This window comes from Manis javanica, chromosome 8 (assembly GCF_040802235.1).
Source record: "Manis javanica isolate MJ-LG chromosome 8, MJ_LKY, whole genome shotgun sequence".
NCBI lineage: Eukaryota > Metazoa > Chordata > Mammalia > Pholidota > Manidae > Manis > Manis javanica.
In genome coordinates, this window is record NC_133163.1 from 41916434 (window position 1) to 41933075 (window position 16642).

The window sequence follows — 16642 nt, forward strand, 5'->3', positions numbered from 1 at the left end:
ATGTCTAGTTGGTCAGATAACAGCATGAAGAAGGGGAGACATACTGTAATGTACCTATGCTCACTCCAAAATATTTTGAAATATGCACAGCTTGTTACTTCAGCTAAGTAGCCTAATTCATAAAAAATAGCAAATTGGTAAAGTGTTTTATAAAGTGTTACATTGAATTAAAATGATAAAAGATTGATTTTACATGTCCAATTCATTTGTTAAAGACTTTATGCCAGGTCTTTCAACCTGTAAGCTTTCAATACTGTAAGCTTTCAGAGAAGCCTCTAGGAAATGTTAAGTAGGTTGTTACATTTCATAAAGAAAGTTGGGTCCATGAAAGTACTAGATATGACTGAACAAGAAGTTTACTTCAGTTCTTCATAACACTTTCAGATATTCCTAGAGCATTAGGTCATAAAGTTCCAGGTTATTCATTGTACAATTGAATCTATGATCCACATGTATTAGACTTACACTAACTTCTGTTAATACAGCCTCAAAAGTAAAATGATTTAGAGAATTGTATGAACATTATCATGATTACTGAGTATACTCCTTACTTAGTCATAACTCTCTCATGTAAATGCAATCTTTTAACAGGAAACTTCTTTTTATTCCCAGCATATAGCACAATATCTGGCACATACTAGGTACTGAATAAATACTATTCAGTTCAGTAGATGAGTAAATGAAGGTGTAGAGTACCATTCAGACTGGAATTATCCAATTTGACTGTGTTATCCAAATTGATGAAAATGTTTCTATATGTTCTTTGTACAGAGAACAGCAGTCAAGTAATTCCTTTCACTTCAATTTTTTTTGTCCCATAGAGTTAAAAAGAATATGAAAAATTGAGATTATTGACAACAGTTGTTAGGGAATGGCCAAAAAACTTTCTTACCCATTTTCTGGTGATTATAGGTATTTCCAAGAAGTAAACAACTCAGATGCCAATCATTTAAAGGCCCAGGGACCACTTCAGGACATTATGTTCTTTAGAATATGCAATGATTTCTTGGTGTTTTTGGGTATTTTGAGTAGTTGAGTATCCTGAGATTATAGTCAGTTCTCTGATTCAGCTTGTTCTTCAGATGGCCCAGTTGACTATCTGGTTTTAAAAATAATCTATAATAATGATTATGTTATCTTTTTTTCTCTACAGGAAGTAGAAAGAATGAGAGATGTGGAGAAATCTTGAATGTTGTTTTTAAAATTCCCATTATGGCTTCCAGTTCTCATTCTTCTTTCCCTAATAGTGGTCACTGATTCAAAGTACTGTGCCATTTTGATATTTCTTGCTATTTCATGAAACTATGATCATAGACTGTACATTTATTTTTATATATTTTTTCTCAAAATGTTCATTATGCTTTCAAAAATGAAGGCAACATGGAGAACATGCACTACTTAAAATGATAAAACTGTATTCGTTATCTTTTTCTGGCAAACAGAGTGTTGTCCTGGGTGTTGGAAGTACAAAAAGGGCAGTGAATCTTGCTCTCACGAGATTAATAGTCTTATTAGAGAAAGAGAAAAGAAAGAAAAAACTTAAATAAATGATACAAAGAGCAAATATGAGCAAATGAAAGAACCTTACTCTAACTCACATTGTCCTATATCCATCAAATGTAAAAATCTCTTCAATTTAAAAGAAAAAATAGTCCAAACTGAATGGGAATCAAGAAAAGGAACTGCTTATGCTGAAAAATGTACAAATGCTATTTTAAAGCAAATATATTGTTTCCAAGGAAAAATATACTTAAGTAATAGGAACTACCATAATTTCATTAACAAAAATTTTGAGAAACATTTTCAGCTCTCCTTAGAATGTTATTTTTCATTGTATGTTTTACTGGGATTGCTAATATACTATGTATCTAGAAGTAGTATTTTAAAAAAGAGAGATAATAGGGTCTTCTAGAAGTTAAGTTTTAGTAGTGGCTCAGTATTTAAAATTCCTAGCTTAGCCTCTCCCTAAGAAAGAGACAATATTAACCCTTATAAATAGGCTCTAATAATGTGTTTGAGAAGCTTATAATCCTGTCAAAAAAGTGGACCTGTGATAGATACATCATACCCCACAGGTCTATTTCATTCTCTTTTATGATTAAACGCAAATACACATCTACAGAGGCCACTCCAAGTTGTTTGTTGGGCAACAGGCAGGATTTCCTTCTTTCTCATGGTTAGATAATATTCCATTTATATATATATACCACATCTTCATCTATTCATCCATTGATGGATGTAGTCAGCACAGTTAAAAAACACTAATTATGTAACCTTAGGCAGATTCCTTAGTTTCTTTCAACCTAAGAACCTTGTTAGTAAAATGAGCTAATAATACAAAATACATTTATAAAGAACCTTGTTTGTAAAATGAGGTAATAATAGCTGATATTTATTGAATACTTACCAAGTACTGGGTATATGAGAAGTGTTTTACATGTGTTACCTAATTTAATCTTTATAACAACCTCTACAAGATAGATATTATTATTTCCATTTTACAGATGAGGAAAATGAAGGCCCAGTGATGTTAAGTTATTTGTTCTGGGTCACACAGCTAGTAGGGGTCTTCCTCAGAATTCAGACCCAGGCACATGGGCTCTGCATTCTTGACCACTATGATATATGACTTCCATGGAATTATATTAGTACCTTCCTCCCCTTAGGATAAAAGACAATACCCACCATGCACTTAGCAGGATATAATAGAAACTCAGTAACATTAGTAATTGTAATTATTGTTTCTTTAATTCAAAAGATAATCCCTTTCCCCTTCAGAAATGCATATTAGTATATACAAATGCTTCTGGGAACTTTTGAGTATAAATTAGTTCTGTAGATTTTGTTTGTTAACAAACTGACATGTTGATCATAAAAGGGAGCTCAGCTGTTGATCTTCCTATTTTGTTTTTTTTTTTTTTTTTTTTTGAGAGGGCATCTCTCATATTTATTGATCAAATGGTTGTTAACAACAATAAAATTCAGTATAGGGGGGTCAATGCTCAATGTACAATCATTAATCCATCTCAAGTCTAATTCTCGTCAGTCTCCAATCTTCTGAAGCATAATGAACAAGTTCTTACATGGTGAACGAATTCTTACATAGTGAATAAATTCTTACATGGTGAACAGTACAAGGGCATTCATCACAGAAACTTTCGGTTTTGATCACGCATTATGACCTATAAACAATCAGGTCAAATATGAATATTCGTTTGATTTTTGTACTTGATTTATATGTTGATCCCACATTTCTCCCTTTATTATTATTATTATTTTTAAGGAAATAAACTTTTTTTTTTTTTTTTTTTTTTATATTTTTTTTTTTTTTTTTTTTTTGAGAGGGCATCTCTCATATTTATTGATCAAATGGTTGTTAACAACAATAAAATTCAGTATAGGGGGGTCAATGCTCAATGTACAATCATTAATCCATCTCAAGCCTAATTCTCGTCAGTCTCCAATCTTCTGAAGCATAACGAACAAGTTCTTACATGGTGAACGAATTCTTACAGAGTGAATAAATTCTTACATGGTGAACAGTACAAGAGCAGTCATCACAGAAACTTTCGGTTTTGATCATGCAATATGACCTATAAACCATCAGGTCAAATATGAATATTCATTTGATTTTTGTACTTGATTTATATGTTGATCCCACATTTCTCCTATTATTATTATTATTTTTATTTTTAATAAAATGCTGAAGTGGTAGGTAGATGCAAGATAAAGGTAGAAAACATAGTTTAGTGCTGTAAGAAGGCAAATGTAGATGATCAGATGATCAGGTGTGTGCCTATGGACTAAGTATTAATCCAGGCTAGACAAGGGCAGCAAGACATCCACGGATGCAGAAGATTTCTCTCAAAGCAGGGGGGGTGAGGTTCTGAGCCTCACCTCTGTTGATCCCCAAATTCTCACCTGATGGCCCCCCTGCGACTGTGCCTGTCTTAGGTTGTTCCTCCCTTGAGGAATCTTACCCGTCTCTGGCTAACCAGTCATCTTCCGGGGCCATACAGGGAAATGTAAAGTTGGTAAGTGAGAGAGAAGCCATATTGTTTGCAAAGGTTAGCTTTTTACTTCTTTGCAGATTTATGCCCTGTGGCTTCTATGCCCAGCACTTGTCTCGAGGTATCTTTACCACCTGGAGGAATTATGATACTCGGTAAATTCGATATGAGGCACGAAAGTTCTGTAGATTTTGTTTGTTAACAAACTGACATGTTGATCATAAAAGGGAGCTCAGCTGTTGATCTTCCTATTTTGTTTTGAATTTTGTGTTTTTATGTTGACTTCTTTACATCTGTCTTAGTTTGCCTCATCCAAGCTAGCCTTGATCTTCTGCGTAGAAACAAACAGACCCTTTGCCCACACTTTGACATGCCCTCTATACCACTGTGCAGAACTCATTGGAGGTCAGCACACAGTAACTGCTTTTTTTTTTTTTTTTAATTAAGAGAAAGGAATATTATCAGAAAAGAGTACCTCCATAGCTGATCATCTGACACCCTTTAAGTGATCAACATTAAGGATATTTAAAGCATGCGTTGATCTTTGATTTACCAATAGTTTTATCCTGTTAAGGAGTAATCCCCCTTTTCTTTCTTTCTTTCTTTTTTTTTTTTTTAAATTTTTAATCTACACTTACCTGAAGAATACTATGTTTACTATGCTCTCCCCTATATCAGGTCCCCCCTAACAACCACATTACGGTTACTGTCCATCAGCTTAGCAAAATGTTGTAGAGTCACTACTTGTCCTCTCTGTGTTGTGCAGCCCACCCTCCCCTTTCTCCCTCCCCGCCATGCATGCTAATCTTAATACCCCCCTTCTTCTTCCCCCCCCTTATCCCTCCCTGCCCACCCATCCTCCCCAGTTCCTTTCCCTTTGGTACCTGTTAGTCCATTTTTGGGTTCTGTAATTCTGCTGCTGTTTTGTTCCTTCAGTTTTTCCTTTGTTCCTATACTCCTCAGATGAGTGAAATCATTTGGTATTTCTCTTTCTCCGCTTGGCTTATTTCACTGAGCATAATACTCTCCAGCTCCATCCATGTTGCTGCAAATGGTTGGATTTTTCCACTTCTTATGGCTTAGTATTCCATTGTGTATATGTACCACATCTTCTTTATCCATTCATCTACAGATGGACATTTAGGTTGCTTCCAATTCTTGGCTATTGTAAATAGTGCTGCGATAAACATAGGAGTGCATCTGTCTTTCTCAAACTTGATTGCTGCGTTCTTAGGGTAAATTCCTAGGAGTGGAATTCCTGGGTCAAATGGTAGGTCTGTTTTGAGCATTTTGATGCACCTCCATACTGCTTTCCACAATGGTTGAACTAATTTACATTCCCACCAGCAGTGTAGGAGGGTTCCCCTTTCTCCACAGCCTCGCCAACATTTGTTGTTGTTTGTCTTTTGGATGGCAGCTATCCTTACTGGTGTGAGGTGATACCTCATTGTAGTTTTAATTTGCATTTCTCTGATAATTAGCGATGTGGAGCATCTTTTCATGTGTCTCTTGGCCATCTGTATTTCTTTTTTGGAGAACTGTCTGTTCAGTTCCTCTGCCCATTTTTTAATTGGGTTATTTGTTTTTTGTTTGTTGAGGCGTGTGAGCTCTTTATATATTCTGGACGTCAAGCCTTTATCAGATCTGTCATTTTCAAATATATTCTCCCATACTGTAGGGTTCCTTTTTGTTCTATTGATGGTGTCTTTCGCTGTACAGAAGCTTTTCAGCTTAATGTAGTCCCACTTGCTCATTTTTGCTGTTGTTTTCCTTGCCCGGGGAGATATGTTCAAGAAGAGGTCACTCATGTTTATGTCTAAGAGGTTTTTGCCTATGTTTTTTTCCAAGAGTTTAATGGTTTCGTGACTTACATTCAGGTCTTTGATCCATTTTGAGTTTACCTTTGTATATGGGGTTAGACAATGGTCCAGTTTCATTCTCCTACATGTAGCTGTCCAGTTTTGCCAGCACCATCTGTTGAAGAGACTGTCATTTTGCCATTGTATGTCCATGGCTCCTTTATCAAATATTAATTGACCATATATGTTTGGGTTAATTTCTGGGGTCTCTAATCTGTTCCACTGGTCTGTGGCTCTGTTCTTGTGCCAGTACCAAATTGTCTTGATTACTATGGCTTTGTAGTAGAGCTTGAAGTTGGGGAGTGAGATCCCCCCTACTTTATTCTTCTTTTTCAGGATTGCTTTGGCTATTCGGGGTCTTTGGTGTTTCCATATGAATTTTTGAATTATTTGTTCCAATTCATTGAAGAATGTTGCTGGTAATTTGAGAGGGATTGCATCAAATTTGTATATTGCTTTCGGCAGGATGGCCATTTTGACGATATTAATTCTTCCTAGCCATGAGCATGGGATGAGTTTCCATTTATTAGTGTCCCCTTTAATTTCTCTTAAGAGTGACTTGTAGTTTTCAGAGTATAAGTCTTTCACTTCCTTGGTTAGGTTTATTCCTAGGTATTTTATTCTTTTTGATGCAATGGTGAATGGAATTGTTTTCCTGATTTCTCTTTCTATTGATTCGTTGTTAGTGTATAGGAAAGCTACAGATTTCTGTGTGTTGATTTTGTATCCTGCAACTTTGCTGTATTCCGATATCAGTTCTAGTAGTTTTGGAGTGGAGTCTTTAGGGTTTTTTATGTACAGTATCATATCATCTGCAAATAGTGACAGTTTAACTTCTTCTTTACCAATCTGGATTCCTTGTATTTCTTTGTTTTGTCTGATTGCCGTGGCTAGGACCTCCAGTACTATGTTAAATAACAGTGGGGAGAGTGGGCATCCCTGTCTGGTTCCCGATCTCAGTGGAAATGCTTTCAGCTTCTCGCTGTTCAGTATAATGCTGGCTGTGGGTTTATCACCTATTTTGTTTTGAATTTTGTGTTTTTATGTTGACTTCTTTACATCTGTCTTAGTTTGCCTCACTGCCCCAGAAAGCAGCAACACTGAAAACATGTATTTACTGGCACTTTGTTTCTGAGCAATCCCTTTGCCCATTCTCTGAAATAGCTATCTGCCTTTTTTTTTCAATTTATTAATTATATAGTGACTTTTTAAGGTATAGGCATTTGGTCTGTTTCAAAATATTGCTTCCCGCCTTTTAAGACATCATCACTCAAGAGCTGACAACGGCTGTTGATGAAGCAGAAACCACTTTATCACTGGTGACACAAGAGCAGCGGGTTTCTACTCTCGAAGTTACCAGAGAAAATGGCAAGACTGAGGAAGGGCAAGAGCCTCATTCTGCCACATCTGATGTTCCTGGTGTTACTCAGCTGTCGAGAAGATGGGAGCCTCTGGACACTACCGTTTCCATTACAGCTGTACCTCGGTCTTCCTCAGTGACCCCTGCTGTGCAAGGTCTGTAAGTGGAGGAATTGGATCGGTGTTTTGGGGGTGGATCTTTTCTGAGTTGATGAGGAATAGAATGTGTGAGGCAGCTGGCTCTGTCACTAGGGTACACACACACCTTACTTGGAGAGTAAAAAGGATAGGTAGGTGAACTCTCTTGTTTGGAGAGAGATGGTGCAGCCTAAAGGGACAAGGGCTGAGTTCTCAAGTGAAATCTTCAGGTGGCTCACAACTGGGCCCCTGAAGGCATACCTCCTGAGAACTCTCTCCTAGTTTGACTTCTCTGGCTGCTAGGAGCCAGGAGGTGAGGTGCAAACAGCAAGGACCTGGGTCTGAATCCTGCCTTTGGCCATCACTAAGGCTCTAGGCTCAGTCAAGTCAAGTTTCTGAGCATTTTTAAGCCTTGGCTTGTTCATCTCTAAATAATTAATGCCTCTCTGTCTTATAGGTAATTTTAAGGATTTGAAATAATGTATATAAAGTGCTTTCTATACAGGAGGCCCTCAAGTGCTCTGATATCTGAAGGACAATAAAGTTTCCAAATTTGGGTGATCATCAGAATCACTTGGGAATTACAAAGATTATTATTATTATTTATTGTCTTTGAATTTCATCTCTCTATTGCATCATTGGTGTAAGTAAAGCCTACTTTTTTAAATTAACTGAGTTATTTTTAACAAAGTAATTAATACCTTCTAACCCTGCCCTGCCTCAGAAAGAACTCTGGGGCCTTGTCAATAACCTGCATGTAATCCTATGACCCTTCCCTTCTCAACCTCTTCCTCCTCTGTTAACTGTCATCTTGAATCTTGTGCTCATTATTTCCTTGACTTCCTTTTAGTTTATTGCATCTATATTTAATCCTAAAATTATACCTTTAAAAATTTTAGTTGCTTTTAACTTTATAAAAGAAATTTTGCCTGTAGATAGCCTTTTTGGGACTTAGTTGTTTTAATTAATATTCTACAGCTAAGATTCACTGATTGTGGTTCTTTTGTTTTGACTGCTTATAATACTCCATTTTGAAAATATATCACAGTTTATTCATCCAGTCTTCATGCAGTCTCTCCTAGTGACTTGTATTTGGGTCATTCCCAAGGTTGTCTATTGTGAACATTGCTGCCATGAGTATTGTACATATTTCCCATTGGGTGTGTGTAAGAGTTTCTTTTAGGTATATACCTAGGAACTGAATTGCTGGGCCATAGTGTATATGAATGTTTGGCTTTAGCAGGCAATGCTGAATTGTTTTCTAAAGTGGTTGCACCAATTTAAGCTGCCAACAGCAATGTATGTGAGAGTCTGTGGATCCATATCCTGGGAGTTTTAAAAAATAGTTTCTCAGGTTTCACTACCAAGGAGGTCTGATTCAGTAAGTTGGGGTGTCTGGGAAGCATGAAAATTGACATTTAAAAAATAACTTCAAGTGATTCTGATGATCAATCAGGCCTACAAAATTCTACTAATCTAGAGTTTTTAGATTTTGAAATACCTGGGGCTAAATTTAGGTGCTTTGAAATTGAGCCTATTTCAGGCACAGATCTAGACTCTTACTCTGGCTTGATTTTTAAAAGCAGTCTTTGATATATGTTTTAATAAATTTTATTCAGTTTTCTACCTTTGGTAATAAATTGTATGAAGTCCTTCAAAATCCATAGTATTGTCAGTAGAATAAATGGGAGATTGAAATTTAAACACAAAGTTCTAGTTTGAGAAAATATATTGTCACAAAAATAAAATGTTGGCCGTGGGGTGGTTGGATTGATGCAGTATGGGAAGAGGGAGCTGGTCTAAGTGCCAGACTTACTCTGTGTAAGATACTGGTTTCACTGTGTTGTTTATTGAAACAAGTATAACATTGTATATCAACGATACTTCAAAAATAACCAAACTTGTGCATAATAAAAAAAGATATGGTTTCATTAATCAATTTTTATTGGAATACAGTTGTACAATATTATATTGATTTTGGATGTACAATACAGTGAGTGACTTGATAATTATATGCATTTCTAAATGCTTGCCACAGTAAGTGTAGTAACCTCTGTTACTATACTAATATTTCAGTATTTTTGGTTATATTCTCTGTGTTGAACTTCCACTCCTATGACTATTTTATTTTATCATTTGAAGTTTTTACCTCTTTATTCTCTTCACCTATTTCACCTATCCGCTCGCCCCACTCCCTATGATAACCAATAGTCTGTTGTTAGTATTTATGTGTCTATTTTTTTGTTTTTTAAAATTTTGTTTTTAGATTTCACATATAAGTGAATTCATATAGTATTGTCTTCCTCTATGTGACTTATTTTGCTTAGCATGATACCCTGTAGGTCCATCCACCTTGTCACAAATGGCAAGATCCTTCTTTTTTATGGCTGAGTAATATTCCATTGTATATATGTGCGACATCTTCTTTATCCATTCGTCTATCGATGGACACTGGTAGCTTCCATATTTTGGCTATTGTAAAAAATGCTGCAGTGAATGTAGGGGTGCATATATCTTTTTGAATTATTGATTTTGTATTCTTTGGGTAAATTCCCAGAAGTGGAATTGCTGGGTCATATGGTATTTCTATTTTTAATTTTTTGAGGAACTTTTATATTGTTTTCCACAGTGACTTCAGAATTTCCACACACATCCCCAACTGACATTCCCACCAACACTATAGGAAGGTTCCCTTTTCTCCACATCTTCAACAACACTTGGTATTTCTTGTCTTTTAGATAGTAGCTGTTATGACTGATGAGAGGTGATACCTCATTGTGGTTTTGATTTACATTTTCCTGATGATTGGTGATGTGGAGCATATTTTAATGTGCCTGTTGGCCATCTGTATATCTTCTTTGGAAAAATGTCTATTCAGGTCATCTGCCCAGTTTTTAATTGGGCTTGTCATAAACAGCCACATAATAATTTTTTTATGGATATGCCTTCTTAGGCAAGGGAAACAAAAGCAAAAGTAAAAATGTGGGATGACTTCAAACTAAAAAGCTTCTGCACAGCATAGGAAACCATTAACAAAACAAAAAGATAGACCTACTGTATGGGAGAATGTATTTGCAAATTATATTACTGATAAGGGCTTAATATCCAAAAAATATAAAGAATGCATACAACTCAACACCAAAAAACCAAAAAACCCAAATAAAATATGGGCAGAGCACCTGAATAGTCATTTATCATTTCTTGCTTAAAAAGTAAAAGCACACATATGCATTTCTCATAACGATCATCTTTGAGCCAAGTCCTGTCTCTTGTTTTTGGCAGACCTAACAGACACAGTCACAGGGCCAAAGGAGGAGCTGTTCACACCAGTTTTGGGCTCTCCAGTGACACCCCCTGGAATAGTGGAGGAGACACTCGGCATTTCCCCAGATATTCCTGATTCTGAGGCATCCTCTGAGAGGAGACTTGTTGTTTCATCCATCAGCTATAGCCTGGACCAACTTGAATCTGAAGGTATCCATGCCTAAGGGAATCATTTCTAGAACTGTTGAAGGAGTCGCTGAGCAAATGTTTTTCAGAAAGGTTAAGGAGAAATGTATTTAATTTGCCATGTAGATCAGGGGTCAGTAAACTATGGACTGGCTGAATCTGGCCTGCCATCTGTTTTTGTATGGCCTACAAGCCAAGAATGATTTGTACATTTTTTTTTTGATTTGTACATTTTTAAGTGTTGAAAAAAATCAAAAGAAGAATAATATTGGTGACATGGAAAAGGCATATAAATTCAAGTTTCAATGTTTCTGATTAGAGCTGTATTGGAACACAGCCACATTTGTTTGTTTGCATATTGTCTGTGGCAACTTTTGTGTCAGCACAGCAGAGTTGAGGAGTTGTGACAGAAATGGACTAACTGCCCACAAAGTGTGAAATATTTATGATACGACTCTTTACCGGAAAAGCTGGTCAAACCCTGGTCTAGATCAGTAGTTTTCAATTACAGCTGAACGTTAGAATTGCCTTGGGGAGCTTTAAAAAAAATCCTAATGCCTGAGTACTTCGTCCAGTGATTCTGACTCAGTTGGTATGGGATGGGATCTGATTCCACTAACATTTTTTAATTGAAGTATAGTTGATATAAAATAGTAGTTTCAGGCATACAATTAGTGATTTGACAATTATGTACATTATGAAATGCTTGCTGTGATAGGTGTAGTTAATATCTGTCACCACACAAAGTTATTACAATATTATTGACTATTCGCTATGTTGTACTTTTTGTCCTTTTGACTTATTTATTTTGTAATTGGAAGTTTGTACCTCTTTATCCTCATTACCTATTTTGACCATCCTTCACCACTCCACTCCCCTTTGGCAAAAACCAGTTTGTTCTCTGTATTTATGAGTCTATTTCTGTTTGGCGTCAACATGTTTAAAGAATGCTTTAGATGTTTTCATTGTGCAGGCTGGATTAAGAATACTGGTTTAAATGGAAAACTTGAGTTTACCCACCAGATTTTCTTGGATGGAAGTTTTCACAAGAATTGTATTGTCATAATACAATTTGCTTGACAATGCTGGGTTATTCTCTCTTATTAACATGGGTTAGGATGCTACATTATTTGGAGATGGGCAATCCCCTCACCTGTTAAGACTGAAATATTCATATCAAATTAGTTTCCAAGATATTGGTTTTGAGCACAAAAAAGATGCTTGGAGCATAGCTGCACATCCACAAACAAGAAGACTAGAACTAAGATGAAAAGTCATTTAATTTATTCTGGCTGTATTTGCAAAATGTCCAGGGATTTGTAATGCAGGGTTTCCTAAACTAATCTGTAAGACAGATCAGCTTTTGGCCACTTATTTAGTCAAGCATTTGATTCAGCAAATACATAGGATGTGCTGTTACTGTGTATTTCTTCTACTCTACAGCTGGAAAGGTGGCTCAGCCAGGTTTGCAGCAAACTCCATTGCAGACGTTCAGGGTAACACTGGTAGCTTTCTGACAGAGAAACATAACATTTTAAGAGTAGTGTGAAGAATTCCATAGTAGAATGCTGGTTTAAGAAGTAGATAAAAGTGAACTCAGAGGCTAACAGCTCTTGCGCTCAACATTAAGATATAAACCATATGACTTTGAGTTTATTCTCATATTAGCTACCTGCTCTCCTTGATACCATCTGGAAAAAGCAGGTTTCCCCAAATTAACCTGAGTTAGAGATGAGAGCTTTACCAAGCAGGGCTCATTAAATCAGAAAAAAAAAAGATATTTGTGAGTAATCCATACTTGTGAATCATTCTATAAACTTAGTACATGATAGCAGTTGTATTGAAATATGTGAGAATTTTCCTAACTTGCCTAAGATGTTCTGGAGTTTTAGTTCTTTTCTTCTACACAATTCAATTCTAGCTTCATTTTGAGAAGATATTTTGTCAGTTTTTGATCCAAATTATGATCCTCATTAGGATTTATGAAAGACATTTTCAGTTTAAAAATATTCTTTCTGCTTCTTTGTTGAACTAAGACAGGGTATTGAATAAACATACTTTTTCTCCTAAATACCAGGGAGTACAACTTATGTTTCATTAGTATACATTAATAATGTCACAATTAGTTTTACACTGGTGAATCTAATCCTCTGAAAGCTGAAGTGACTGTACATATTTAAACCAAGAAACCTAGAAGATTACTGAATGTATGAATGCCTCCTTTTCAATGCATGTTTTTCCACCTTGCCCAGGAATGTAAGCCCAGCTTGAGGCTTTGACTGGGTGAAGCATTTTAATTCTACCATAGATTATAACCAGAGGAAGGTAATTTATTTTAAAATATGATGCCCACAAAAGCAGGTTGCACTATGTCAGATTGTCTACCTTTCAAGTTTTGATCTCTGTGATGTGTTGACAAATGACATAGAATTCTCCAGTTTAAGACCTTTGTTTATTTAATTATACTATTAAACTCTTTATATGTTATTTTACGGTCCAGGAGTACTTCTCCAAACAAGGAGATGTTTTTTCTCAGTATACAAGAGACCTGCCCTTAGTGGACACCAGACACCCAAGGAGCAAGAACTGTTCTGGAAATTTCTGAGTGCTTAATCTTTAAGTAATAGCTAATGGCCCAAATGAGCCTAAACATTGTATTTACTTGGCACCCTGCCTTCTTGTGTCCTCCTTTATGTCTCTACAACATAATGAATAAGGGCGTACGTTAGTTTTCTACCTTAACAAAGTTCACAAATCAAGTGGCTTAAGAAACCAGGAATTTGTTTTCTTGCAGTTTTGGAGACTGTAAGTCTGAAATCCAGTTGCAGGTAGGGCCATGTTTCCTCCAGAGCCTCTAGGAGAGGGTCGCTCAGGTCTCTTCCAGTTTCTGATGGCCATAGGCATCCCTTGGTTTGTGGCAGTGTGACTGAGATCTCTGCCTCTGCCTTCATGGGGCTGCCTTTCCTCTGTGTGCCTCTGTGCCCAGATTGCCCTCGGCTTGTAAGGACACCAGCCATGGAATCAGGACTCACCCCAATGACTTCATCTTAATTGATTCCATCTGCCAATACCCTATTTCCAAATAAAGTCACATTCACAGGTACTGTGGGTTAGGACTTGAACATGTTTTCAGGGGGACACAAGTCAACACATGACAGGGGTCTGCTTCTGAGGAATTTGCCAGCTGGCTCTGAAGATGGACATGCTCTTTCTCTGGAACACCCAGTTGAGAGATGTGCATTGGTGGACTGAGAGAAGTTCTGGTGTGTTCTGCATTTCTTAATCACTAAAGGAAACGTGCCTTTATTTGTGTATATCATCTTGTGCCTGTTTCATTTCAGGGAGTCTTTTACCTTGTCAGAAAACATGCAGTTTGATTTTTGAAGGGATAATGGTTTATCTGTCCCTTTGCCTGATATACTTTATTTTTCTGTTTTTTTTTAAGGGAATTACTGTTTTCAGTATGAAAAATGCATTGTGCTTATCACAGGTGTAACTCTACTAGAGCTATATTCAGCATCTTTGAAATATAAACATGACAAAAATGCTCTAATTTTTATGTATAAACATGACAAAAATGCTCTAATGTTCAAAATAGGATAATGGCAAATCACATATATATAATTATGTAAACTAAATTTTGGGCATGAACTGTGTATAGGTTTATATCCTTTTTATTTGTTGCTGAATATTAGTGTCTTTCTCTGCTCCAAAGTGGTAACTTAAATTTTCTGATTACCTATGAGAACTTACTTGGAATTTTTCATTTGGGTTAACTGTCTTAAAAAATTTTAATACTAATATCAAATAGAATAGGACTTGTAATATTTCTTACTTAAAGAAGTTCTGCTTTCTGTGTTTCAGAAATCCAACTGAGGATATCTATTCTAAATGAATCAAACTTATTTAACCTTTCCTATATTCCCACAGAAGATGGTAATGCATGTGTGCTGTAAAATTGTAACAATAAGTGTGTAGAGTGGTAGGCCAATGCTTTAACAATTAAATATTCGGAAAAAAAAGTCTGTTGTGAGTCTACTTGTACCAGGAACTAGGTTTCTAGGAATATGTAGGAGACAGTACAAAAACAGAGGTTTTCAGGTCTTGTGATTAAGGCTTTGGTAAACATCCTTCCTTACACTCCCAGTACGTCCTCCCTTAATACTTGGAAGTCAGTATCTGGGACTTGGGGAAATCATTTGGTGCTTTCCGTGGTGCTGACCAAACGGACTTGGGAACACTCTGAATTTTGCTGTATTATCCCAAGATGACTGAGCTCTTATTGCTCTTCTTCAAGAGAAGAAGGGATACTAGTGTTTCTGAGCTGGAGAAGGCGAATGTTCCTCTTTCTGGTCCTATCTCATATCTTTCTGTAGGCATAATAGACTGTTATGGCTGTATAATCCAGTGCCATTATCTCAGACAATACCCATTTCTTCATCTGTTTCAAAAGGCCCATTTATTGCAGACTTTATGAAACAAATTCATAGTAGTTGATTGGCTGAATAATTAATTATCTTTTTTTCCATGTATGTTATATGAAATATGTTACTTATTTAACATATAAAGAGACTTTCAATTCTTAGTGTCTAACAGAAAAGACATGTAACTTTTTAAAATATCTTAATTTTTAGAAAATAAGACCATATGTATTATTTAACTTCAGTTTTTTTCTTTTCTGACAGTCTCTTCCCTGTTTTTCAAAGGCCATTTTGCTGTCCTTATACTGAAGTTTTAAAAGATTGCATTTTTGACATCTTTTCTGTCAGGCAGCACACATGGGGCAGAAAGCTCTCATTCTGTCATTTGTTGTATAATCTCAGTGACATACATTTTCCTGCTCTTTTGAATGTGTGTGTGTGTGTGTGTGTGTGTGTGTGTGTGTGTGTGTGTGTGTGTGTCAGGGGGAAAGATACGTGCATATTTAATTTCATGGATGTTTTTCACAGTCCTCTGAGAGCATTTCCAATATATGTTTGCAGCACCTCTTAATTTCCTCAGCTGAAGAGATGGTGGTGTTATCTTTCCTTTCTTCTCTGGAATTCTTTGTCTGTCTGTGTCCTAGGATTCACTCTTCTGATAACATAGGAATTTCAGGAAAAGGTCATGTTTGAAGATTATACCTTCATACAAATGACTGAATGATATTTTTGGCATCATAGTTGGTGATCTTGTAGTTAGTGCTGAAGTCAAGATACTTGGCTTCTTTCTCCTGCTGTCCAAATGAATTGGGAAATGCATCCTTTAAGTAGCATTATGGAAGTCTCTGTGGTATTTTTCTTTAATGACTCCATTGAGGATACTTAAGAGCTCATGTAATTTTTATGAGAGAAGTATTTGCTCTTCACCTGCATGCTTATTCACAAAATCAATATATTTTTGGTTTTCCTAGTAGGCACTGCTTTTCAGAGTATTTTCTAATTATTTTATCAATTTTCATGTAATTTTTCAACTCGGAAGGCAGCAAATATGGATGAATGAGAGAGAGTATTCAAAATGTTATCTCAAGGCCATACTTAAGAAGCCAAGTTTATGATTTACCTTTGGGTGCTTCCATGTGGAATGTATTATTAATGGTCAAGTAAAGCCTGGTAAATGTGAACTATCCACTGCCACTTGTGATAAATGGTAGTATGAGGTGAAGGCTGTTCACTCTAATAATGTTAAGAATGGGCACTAGTTTTGGCCTTTGTTCTTAGAAATGCTTTGGATTTAATTTTGCCTCAGTGACAGAGCCACTTAAATGACATACAAGTTGGGAAGATGAAGGAAAGAGTATTCAATGGAATATGTCCTTTGTTTGATTTTAGTAGGGAATTAAATTCT

The 16642-nt window shown here is 36.1% G+C and overlaps 1 protein-coding gene across 7 annotated transcripts in view; it reads left to right on the forward strand.

Annotated features, from left to right (window-relative positions):
* The window catches only part of ARMH4 (armadillo like helical domain containing 4), a 179310-nt gene that overhangs the window by 57461 nt on the left and 105207 nt on the right, over positions 1 to 16642 (forward strand). For all 7 annotated transcript variants that reach the window (XM_037007073.2, XM_037007076.2, XM_073242340.1 and 4 more), the window contains 2 exons: positions 7130 to 7384; positions 10649 to 10840. In XM_037007073.2, the coding sequence (XP_036862968.2) occupies positions 7130 to 7384; positions 10649 to 10840 (447 nt within the window). The remainder of the gene's footprint in view (positions 1 to 7129; positions 7385 to 10648; positions 10841 to 16642) is intronic.